This window comes from Eptatretus burgeri, chromosome 17, assembly GCF_056783735.1.
Source record: "Eptatretus burgeri isolate ZD-2024b chromosome 17, Ebu_testis_v1, whole genome shotgun sequence".
In the NCBI taxonomy this organism is placed as follows: Eukaryota; Metazoa; Chordata; class Myxini; order Myxiniformes; family Myxinidae; genus Eptatretus; species Eptatretus burgeri.
In genome coordinates, this window is record NC_140977.1 from 46,956,769 (window position 1) to 46,968,127 (window position 11,359).

Here is an 11,359-nt window from a genome sequence, read left to right on the forward strand (position 1 = left end):
AAACCGTTTATTTTTGTGGGAGCGCGCGCTGTGGTAAAACAACAACGTTCACTAGAAATACTCAACACTCTGAACTAACACTTCGAGTGGGGAACCTGATTAAATTTAATGTGCGGATTAGAATTATTATTATTATTATTATTATTTTTTTAATCCTTCATTCACCTCTTCCTCCTCGACCTCTGACCTGCCTTTCTCCGCTGCTGCGTCGTCAGCGTGGCCTGTGCCGAGTGGCGGAAATCGATCTCGTATTCGTTGAACAAGCCGCGTCCCTGCGGGAGGATGCCTCGTGGAAGTAGGTTTCCTTTCCCTGGTTTCACCGGGATTTGGTGGTTTGGTTAAAATGCTTTTCCTAATTAAGCTGTGAGACCGTCATGCGCTAGGCCGCGAGGCGAGGCTAAGCTAGGTTCGAATATGCTCAAGGCTCGGATGGGAACAAGGCTCGTGACGAGGAGAGTCTCGGGGCTAGGCCGGGCAGGAGACGAGACGAGACTAGTCTCGGGGCTAGGCCGGGCAGGAGACGTGACTAGTCTCGGGGCTAGGCCGGGCAGGAGACGTGACTAGTCTCGGGGCTAGGCCGGGCAGGAGACGAGACTAGTCTCGGGGCTAGGCCGGGCAGGAGACGTGACTAGTCTCGGGGCTAGGCCGGGCAGGAGACGTGACTAGTCTCGGGGCTGGCCCAGGCAGGAGACGTGACGAGACTAGTCTCGGGGCTAGGCCGGGCAGGAGACGTGACGAGGAGAGTCTCGGGGCTAGGCCGGGCAGGAGACGAGACTAGTCTCGGGGCTAGGCCGGGCAGGAGACGTGACTAGTCTCGGGGCTAGGCCAGGCAGGAGACGTGACGAGACTAGTCTCGGGGCTAGGCCGGGCAGGAGACGTGACGAGACTAGTCTCGGGGCTAGGCCGGGCAGGAGACGTGACTAGTCTCGGGGCTAGGCCGGGCAGGAGACGTGACTAGTCTCGGGGCTAGGCCGGGCAGGAGACGAGACTAGTCTCGGGGCTAGGCCGGGCAGGAGACGTGACTAGACGAGTCTCGGGGCTGGCCCAGGCAGGAGACGTGACGAGACGAGTCTCGGGGCTAGGCCGGGCAGGAGACGAGACTAGTCTCGGGGCTAGGCCGGGCAGGAGACGAGACTAGTCTCGGGGCTGGCCCGGGCAGGAGACGAGACGAGGCTTGGCTTTAGGCGAGGCTCGGGGCTAGGCCGGGGGCGAGCTCAGAACTAGGCCTGGCTCACGACCAGGGAGGAGGAGAGGCTAGTGTCTGGGCCAGGAGAGAGAGGAGAGGAGACGAGCCTAGTCGAGGCTCGGGCACAGGACAGAGAGTAGGCGAGGCTAGGTTTGGGGCAGGACAGAGGGGAGAGGAGACGAGCCTAGTCGAGGCTCAGGGTCAGGACAGAGAGGAGGCTCGGGGCCAGGATGGAGAGGAGGCTGGGCCAGGTTCGGTTCGATTGAGATATTGTGCGTCCCCATTACCCGCTGAGAGTTATTGTGCTGGGTGCATCATAAGTCTTGTGACCCCCGAGTGGTATTGGATGCATGTATTTTCCCTCCTTTGGAATAAACTCCCTCACTCGATTCAATCCCATTCTTCCCTCCAGGTCTTCAAAGCAGCTTTTTCACCACCACCTCTTATCATCCCCCATCCAAATCCTCGATCTTTTCTACCCCCGTTAATCCACCCAAGCCCACCTCCTTCAAATTCCCTGCATTCCCTCCTGAAAGTCCTTGTAATGTCCATCCTGTATTCCCCATGTTCCCCGTCCCATCCCTCTCCCTTCCACAGATCCCCTAATGTCTCTATTCCCCACTGTTTTGTCCTTCCCACTCCCGCCCCTCTTGTCTCACGCCCCCCTTGATGTGCGACGTGTGTTAACTCTCACACGAGCCTCGACAAGGTATACAAAAAAAATGTTTACTGCTTGTATGTATGGAATGTATGTGGACACCTATATCGCTGTATTTCGTGTCCATCACGTTTGTAAACACATCATGGTATTTTAAGTTTGTACACTCATTTTCACAGCAAAATTTAATACGTCTCCATGTTCTGTTTGATATTGAACGAAACATATTTTTTGTTTTGGGAGATGGTTGAAAACGCATTTCGTACACTCTGTTTCAGGTTCATGTGTTGTGTGATCGCTGGTCTGTGGGACGTTTACATACATAATACATGCAGCGAGTCATGTGACTTGTGACATTCCCTGTCCAGTTAGATTTGTTCATTAACCTTGGGATGATGGAAATATGATTCGATAGACTTTTTGTTGTCAATGGGGGGCATTTGTGACCCCATGTTATGAAGTACATGATTGATGTGTGTACGGAGTGTGATGCATGTTTCTCTCACCTGTACTCACAAATGTCGAGTGTTCAATCTTAGAAACTGCAACAATGGGGAGATGTATCAATTACATGATCAAATGTGAGAACAAGTGCAAGAAGAAATGGATGTTGAGGTGATTATGGACAAGGATCTTCAAACGAGGCCGACAGAACCTTGGGAATGATGAAACAAACTTTCAGCCACCTTGGTGTGGATACATTTCCCTGGTTATTCAAGTCATTCAAGTTATTCAAGAGACCTGTGCTTCAATATGGTTATCTGGCATGGGGTCCAAGCCTGGTGTTTGCTTAATATATTGGAGTCCTGAGTTCGAGTCCCTGCAATGCCGTTAACGCAACACACGAAGTAGGTTGACTCGGCCTGTCCTTCATCAGAGGTCCACAAAATGAGTACCATCTTCCGGGGAAGAATGATCCATCCGGATGTCCTGCATCGGAGTGCCGACCCGTCCGGGTTTGTGATCACCTTGCATCGGCAGCCCGAAGCGTCTGAAGAGTCAAAAGTTATACTTCTCCTCCTCCTTCATGGGGTCCTACTCTCCAACATGCCGTATCAATTTCGCAAAGAAGAGTAGACGACTTCATAACCACCAAAAAACACCCCCTGAGTAGCCTGTGAGGACATTTCCTGTTGCCATCGAGGTCGAGAAGTTTACTCGATCCCTGGGGCAGGGGCTGGGGGGCTAGGTTGGGTGAAAACTTGAATAGCAGAGTAGGTGAAGTATGGAAGCTTCCTCTGGTGAAGCCTCTTGGGATGTTTACATTATTTCTGAGCAAGGTGACAGAGCGTCCAAACTGACAGTGAGACAACACTGCTCTAAGCTAGGGAATGAATAAACAGGAAAACGGGAAGGATATGCAATGGGGTTGGGCTGGGTTGGGATTGGAAGGGTTAATGGGGGTAATAAAGATTGTGGGTGAGGATGGGAGATGACGTGAAATTGCGGCGAACCACCTGTTTGGATCCCCGGAGGGACGTGTTGGTCGACACAGCCTCTAGAAGCTGGTTCCATGTGTCAACCCAAATCGCTGCCCCACTGTCGTACAACCTGACTCGTACGGACGGGCCTTCAAGTATCACAGTGAGTGCGAGTCTTAGATGATGTAAGAAAGGGCAAGCAAGCAATCATTTGCTCAGAGCACGAAATAAAATAAATAAATTAAAAAAAAACATGGCTTGGGTTGTCACTTTATTATTATTTTTCACAACAACAACAACAAAAAGATTACTCGTTGAAGAGGAGGTGGTTGTTACACCGACAGTTATTACATGGGGTGAGTTTGGGATGGGGATGGGTGGAGGCTGGCTGGCTTTATTTGGTATTTCAGAATTGGTTCCCGTCTTTGTTTTAACAACACTGTTGCCTTTTGTCCGTTAGTTATTTCATTTTGATGGAGGAGAGTGTGGAAGCTATCAAGGTGTCCTTTTTTTGTTGTTTGGTTTTTTTTTTAATGTCGCTATGAATGTTACTATGAGAGAACTCGGTACTCAACGTGTGCGGTGTGTTTCTTGTTCATTTGCCAGCTGGCAAGAAGGGAAGTCACAAGGGTCGTGCGAAGCAGTTCACCGACCCAGAAGAACTGAAAGCACAGATGGCAGCAGATAAAGCCAAGGTGATCTGGTCTTCCTCCCTTAAAATTTTGTGGATGTTGTTGTTTTTTTGAAGTGCGTTTTGTTTTATTTTATTTTTTTCCTTCCCTACCCCTCCCCTCCCCCCACAATCCATATTCCCTGTGCTTTGGAAATCGAGGTCATCCATTTGTTGCTTTAAAATCGGTTGTATCTTTATCCATCACCGAAGTTTCGTTCGCCATTTACCCACATTTTAAAATTATTGGTGTAGGTGAGCGGGAGAGCCTTGTGGTAGACACACGCCTCTGAGTAGTCGAGCCTGGGTTCTCATCCCATCCCAGCGTTATAAACTGTCATCCTGGTGTTTCCCAGGCAGAGTGAGACATCAGTGTGTGCCGTCCGTACGTCGGATGGATGTTAAACCGGGTGTCCCGTCTGCTGGAATTATTTGGCGGACGTTGAAGATCCAACGGTGTTTTTCGCAAAGAGTAGACGAGCTACCGCTGGCACCCTCAAATTACAAATACCTACCCCGACTACCAGTGGAAAGGCTACGGCAAACCGACCAGAACCGTCCAGCGTGACCAAACCACCCAACATAAACAAACCACGCAACCTAACCCTCATCTGGGAACTGCTTCCGCAGCACCGACGCTCTTGTCGAGTATGGTACATTTGATTGAATGTACAAGTGGTGTACGCAACTTATCCATTTTCTGAAACATATGATGGAAGTTATTTTTCAGATGTTCTGTTTTTGTTTTTGTATTTTTTAAATCCTTTTTCATTAAAAAAAAATCTCATGATTTGGGGAGTGAACTTAAAGTAGTGCATTCAGATTTAGTCGTCGTATGTTAGAATTGCATGGCTGATTATCGCACTGGTGCGGCCGATTCGCAGAACTCGGATGAGGAAGCTGGCGGCGGTGCGAACCAGCAGGACTCCCACTCCGACTCGGAGGGAAGTGGCGATGAGGTCGAGGTAAGGCTGCTTGCACTCCTTTCTCGCTCGCCAAGAAAACTTCACAAATCCTCCCCTCGGTTTGTTTGGGCCACCCTCTACTCTTAAGGTTGCTCCTCTTGGAGACTCCATCATGGAGTCTAGCTATACACTGAGGGCAGGTGCTCCAGCTGTGTGCCTTTCTCTTTTGGACGCTATCGAACGCCAAGCTTGGATCGTCCTTGGAGCCTCTTGCAATGCCGGTCTCTTTGCCAATCCTCAATTCATTTCTAACATTCCAATGTTGTTCTGCCTGCACAATGACCTAACCTCTTCTTTAGCTTATGTCCTCCTGGACTTGGTCTCATTCCGTTGCATTTGATCATCGTCCAATTTCTCATCTGTTCCATTACCTTGTAAAGCTGCTTTGTTTGACATCTTTATTTGTTTTCTTTTTCTTGTTGCAGTTAAAGATGATACTTGTGTGTGTTCGTTTAGCCAAAGCATAAAGGCGTAGAGGGCCTGATAGACATCGAGAACCCAAACCGCCTCGGTCAGCGGAGCAAGAAGGTCACGGACCTAGACGTGGATCAGCCTCGGGAACTCTCTCGCAGGGAGAGGTGAGGCTGGCTGTCTGTATGTGTAATGTCTGTCGTGCAATGGGAATTGCAACCGAAATGTCTGCGCTTGACTGGTTGTTTATTCCAGATTTTGTTACCGCATTTGCCTCATTTTTATTTTGTGAAGTCAGACCAAATGTTGTGGCCTCGAAAGGTATCCCTGCCATGTTCTACTCTGCCTCGCTTACCCGTTCCTTTGATTTATTTTTCGTTCATGCAGGGAAGAGCTGGAAAAGCAACAAGCAAAAGAACGCTACAGAAAGCTACACATTGCGGGCAAGACGGAGCAGGCACGCGCAGACCTCGCCCGTCTCGCCATTATCCGCAAGCAGCGCGAGGAGGCCGCAAAGAAACGCGAGGATCAGCAGAAAGGCAAATTATTTTTGATCGTCTTTCTTCTTCGAGGATGTTTAACATTGTGGTCGTAACTTGACCCTTATTTTATATTTTTATTCCATCGGCCTATTTTATCACGGTCATTGATGTTGATGGTACAAAGGTGGTGTGCTTTCCTCCTAGCCTTCCCGACACAGCTATAGGTCATCTGATCGTAGTTGTGCAGGCAGGGCGTAGCATCATGGAGTGTGCCTTCCCTCGGGTGGAGGTTAAGCTGCATGTCTCAACTCGTAGCATTAGTTGGTGGATGTTAAACATCCCACAGTGTCTCACCAAGAGTAGGTGGGTTGTCACCGGCACCCTGAACAAATTCAAATTCCTGTCCGAACCGGCCGGGAAGGCTGTGTAAGGGCAAACCCCACCCAGTGTCGTTCTTGTATCGTCAGACGACTTTGGTATTACCGAACCTTCCCTCAAAGATATTATATGGAAGATGAAGGAATGACAAAATTAACATCCGGTATGTAATATGAACCTTTGTTTGCAGTTGTACAAGTCAATCGCTGCCCAGCATGGCCCCAATGTTGACGATGCCATAGTTGCCACCCTTCAGGAATAGGTTCAAATTGAGGTTTTTGAGATCTTTCTTAAAACAAGGACAAATGTGTCCAAGAGCAGCGTCCCAAAGGTTTTGTCGGCTAAAAAAAAACAAAAAACAACAACTTCCGATATTTCGTCACGTGCCTTGATTAAGCCAATCGCGAGACCTGTCATAATGGTATTTACGAAATAAATAATGTATTTACAAAATTACAATACGAGAAATGGAATAATCTTTAAATAGTAACGTGAACTTTTCTAAACTTTTAAGCAAATGTCCGAATATATTTAAAAGTTCATGATAGACGCTCTCAAAAGGCACCGTCAATGCGAGAATGTGTGCATGTGCTTAGTATTTAAGGAGATCCGGATTTTGCATATACAAGAGCCGAGTCCTAGAGGTTAAGGTTTTGTCTTCACAAGAAGAAGAAGGAGAACAAGAACAACGCCGAGCTCTCTGAGCAGCGTTCGCTACGTGAGACGCTGCTAAAAAATAAGGACAAATGTGTCCAAGAGCAGCGTCCTGAAGGTTTGTCGGCTAAAAAAATTAATTAATTAATTAAAAAAACAACAACTTACGATATTTCGTCACGTGCCTTGATTAAGCCAATAGCGAAACGCATCATAATGTCTTTACGTATTTACGATATATCGTGTATTTACAAAATTACAATACGATAAATGGAATAATCTTTAAATAGTAACGTAAACTTTTCAAAACTTTAAAGCAAATGTCGGAATATATTTAAAAGTTCATGATAGACGCTCTCAAAAGGCACCGTCAATGTGAGGATGTGTACATGTGCTCGGTATTTAAGGAGATCCGGATCTTGTATATACAAGAGCCGAGTTCTTGAGATTAAGGTTTTGTCTTCACAAGAAGAAGAACAACGCCGAGCTCTCTGAGCAGCGTTCGCAACGTGAGACGCTGCTAAAAAAAACAAGGACAAATGTGTCCAAGAGCAGCGTCCTTAAGGTTTTGTCGGCTAAAAAAAAAAAATAATAAATAAATAAATAAAACAACTTGCGATATTTCATCACGTGCCTTGATTAAGTCAATAGCGAGACCCGTCATAATGTATTTACGATATATCGTGTATTTACGAAATTACAATACGATAAATGGAAAAAATCTTTAAATAGTAACGTGAACTTTTCAAAACATTAAAGCAAATGTCCGAATATATTTAAAAGTTCATGATAGACTCTCTCAAAAGGCACCGTCAATGCGAGGATGTGTACATGAGCTTTGTATTTAAGGAGATCCAGATCTTGTATCCAAAAGAGCTGAGTCCGAGAGGTTAAGGTTTTGTCTTCACAACAAGAAGAAGAAAAACACCGAGCTCTCTATGAGCAGCGTTTGCTATGCGACACGCTGCTAAAAAATACAACTCGTCTGACTTTTTTTTTTCGTATGCAGCACAAGGCTGTGTGGTAGCATCATTATTTGAGGTGTCACCATGCCACTGATCCAGTGCCCTTTGGGTTAGAGCAGGAATTTGGAATTTGTTCAGGGTGCCGGCGATAGCTCACTTGCTGTCTGTGAAGGACACCATGAGGACCTTTTAACATCCACCAATGAATGCTAGCAGACAGGACACTCAGTTTAACGTCCATCCAAGGGAATGGCACACACCGATGACTCACCCTGTGTGTGAAACATCGGGCTGACAGTTTACAGCTGGGTCGGGATTGGAACTCAGGCTAGACAGCTTGGAGGCGAGTGTATACCTCTTGGATCTAGGCCATTCTGTCAGTCTGTAACCTGATGCTGTGGCTCCACAAGGGTTCCGTTTTTCACAGACTGAAACCGAGGAACATGATTGGCCATTTATTGTTAACTCCACTGAAAAAGGACAAATCTTGGTCTCATAGAATTAGTGCTTCAAAGTTTACACCCTCTTTCAAAATTTTCATCTTTTGTTGTCTTAAAGCCTGGAATTAAATTGCATTAAATCAGACTATTTCCACATATCGTAACCCACAACTTCCAAGTGAAAAACAAATTTTAGAAAATTTAATAAAAATCCAAAACGAGAATATCTTGGTTGGATAAGTGTCCACCCTCCTTATACTATCAATTGTAAATTAGCTTAGGTGTAACCAATCACCTTCAAAATCACAAACCAATTTAATTGGCCACCACCTGTGTTAAATTGTTGTGATTCTAATTATTTCAGAATAAAATCAGCTGTTCCTGTAAGTTTCCTCTGCTCGGTAGTGCATTTCACAGCAAAGACTCAACCATGAGAACCAAGGAGCTTTCAAAAGAACTCTAGGATAAAGTTATGGAAAGGCACAGATCAGGGAATGGGTATAAAAACATTTCAAAGGCCTTGAATATCCATTGGAGGACAGTCAAAGACACTTATTAAGAAGTATAAGACGTATGGTACCACCAAGATCCTGACGAGATCAGGCTGTGCTTCCAAACTGGATGACCAAGCAAGGAGGACACTGATCAGAGAGGCCACCAAGAGACCAATGGCAACTTTGAAAGAGCTACATGCCTTTATGGCAAAGACTAGTCACTGTGTGCATTTGACAACAATATCCCAAGTACTCCACAAGACTGGCCTGCACAGTAGGGTGGTAAGGTAGCCATTACTCAAAAAAGCACACCTTGAGCCATTTGAGTTATGGAAAAACTACTGAAATTCTGAAGTCATGTGGCAAAAAGTTTTGTGGTTTGACGAAACCAGATGTAACTTTTTTTGGCCAAAATGCAAAACGTTATGTTTAGTGCAAACCCAACACAGCACACCACCCAAAGAACACCATCCCCACTGTGAAACATGGTGGTGGCAGCATGATCATGTTATGGGGATGTTTCTCATCAGCAAGTACTGGGGCACTTGTCAGGATAGAAGTGAAAATGAATGGAGGAAAATCCTCGAGGAGAACCTGTTGCCCTCTGCAAGAAAGCTGAAATTGGGACAAAAGTTCACCTTTCAGCATGACAACAACCTGAAGCACACAGCCAAAGCTACACTGGAGTGGTTCAGGAACAAAAAGATAAATGTTCTTGAGTGGCCCATAGTGGGGCAACTTAGCATAACAATTGTGCATTTTGTGAGGAAAGCACCAAATTTGGCACACTAGTAGCCTATCATATTATGAACAGATTTGGATATTGGGCCATCTCAAATTCAGCCGCTGATGGCTGTGGCAGCCATTTTCCACTGCCATCAAAAATTTGAGATGGTCCAATATCCAAATCTGTTCATAATATGATAGGCTACAAGTGTGCCAAATTTGGTGCTTTCCTCACAAAATGCACAATTGTTGTGCTATATTTAGCTAAGTTGCCCCACTACCAATCAAAAAATCTGTGGCATGACTTGAAGATTGTTCTCCATCAATGCTCCCCACACAACTTTGAGCATGAGCAGTTTTGTACAGAATAATGGGCAAATATTGCCCAATCAAGGTGTGCAAAGTTTGTACACACCTATCCCAACAGACTAACAGCTCTGTAATTGCTGTCGAAGGTTCTTTCATCAAGTATTAATTCGGGGGGTGGACACTTATCCAAACAATATATTCCAGTTTTGTATTTTTAATGAATTTTCTGAAATTTGTTTTTCACTTGGAAGTTGTGGGTTTTAATGTGTAAATAAAGGTGGTTAGAGTATGATTTAATGAAATTTAATTCCAGGCTATGAGGCATCGAAAGGTGAACATTTTGAAAGAGAGTGTAAACTTTCTATATGCACTGTATCTAAATGGCTGAATAATAATTTCTCAGAAAACACTTGGAATACGTTTTAAACACAGAAGTACGTTCATCGTGTACTTTTCGTGATCATGGCTCTGGTATTTCAAATGTCATTTTAAATACACAATTTTGAAAAGCTAATGCCGTGAGTTTGTTTTAAACCTTGAATCGCCGTTCGTGTCTTGTTTTACTGACTGGTTAATGAACTCCTCGAATCACCCCACCCCCCCTCCCTATTTGTACATGCCCCCACCAAACCCTCCTTCCATGCTTACAGAAAAGGAAAGCATTAAAAACAAGCAGACCTAACGGTAGGACAAGGCAGCTCTCGGACGGCCTTGCACCCATTTGTTAGTGATGAAACCTCGGCCATGCTGCCGGCTGCAGAGGGTGCCTTCTCTTTACCGCGTCCACTTCCCAAGTGCTTCGCCGGTTCCCTTCCCGTGGCTGTAATTAAGCTTGTACCACCGCATGTCACTTTGGCCAAGCTGTCATGGGCCGCACTTGCGTGCTGTTAAATAAAGCTGTTTTGTAACCATTAAAGCTGAAGTTGTTACCCACAATGCATAGCGGATGTTATTGATGCAGGGATAGCCATACTATTTTACTTTATTTACCTCTGTCCAACCAACACTTCCTCTGAACGCCCTCACTTCCTGGCTATTCACTCCAGCTCGGTGTGACTGCGCTTGCATTTGTCATGAGGGCGAGGACTTGTCCGATTGTCATCCTTCAAACCTTTAAAGCAGCTTTTACAATTCAGATATTTCATGATGACCTGACCCTGTATCTCAACCAACGTGGTGGCCTGACCACTGTGCAGTGCGCTGTACAGTTTACGGCTCGAGCTCGGCATCGTCCGCTCATCATGTAAGAGTCGAGCGTGTCGACGATGGATGGCCGTACTTGAATCTTTTCATGCGACACATTTTCTGGGAGTTTTGGAATGGCTTTGGTGTTTAGTTGCAGGTTGGAAGAACAAAACTACTTTTGACCAATTACATTGGCATCTGCTTTCTTTGTGACGACTTTTTTTTTTCATTGTCCAGACCGTCCTGTTCCAGAACCGACTGGCCAGCCACCTCACTGTTCAACATCATGTTTTATTCAGTGGATGTGTTGCCTCGACACCTGTTGTTGGTTTGATTGGATAATGAAATGGTACACAACTGTGTGGTGGGTTTGGTGAAAGTAAATGGGTAATAAAAGTTACAAAAAGGGTGAAAA

At 45.7% G+C, this 11,359-nt stretch overlaps 1 protein-coding gene across 1 annotated transcript; it reads left to right on the forward strand.

The window, feature by feature from the left end:
• Window positions 1–12: 12 nt before the first annotated feature.
• On the forward strand, window positions 13–11,359 carry PDAP1 (PDGFA associated protein 1). Its single transcript, XM_085861101.1, has 6 exons — window positions 13–295; window positions 3,872–3,960; window positions 4,820–4,900; window positions 5,357–5,478; window positions 5,699–5,850; window positions 10,410–11,359. The coding sequence occupies exons 1-6, from the start codon at window positions 283–285 to the stop codon at window positions 10,439–10,441; spliced, it is 489 nt and encodes a 162-aa protein (XP_085717227.1). The 5' UTR covers window positions 13–282; the 3' UTR covers window positions 10,442–11,359.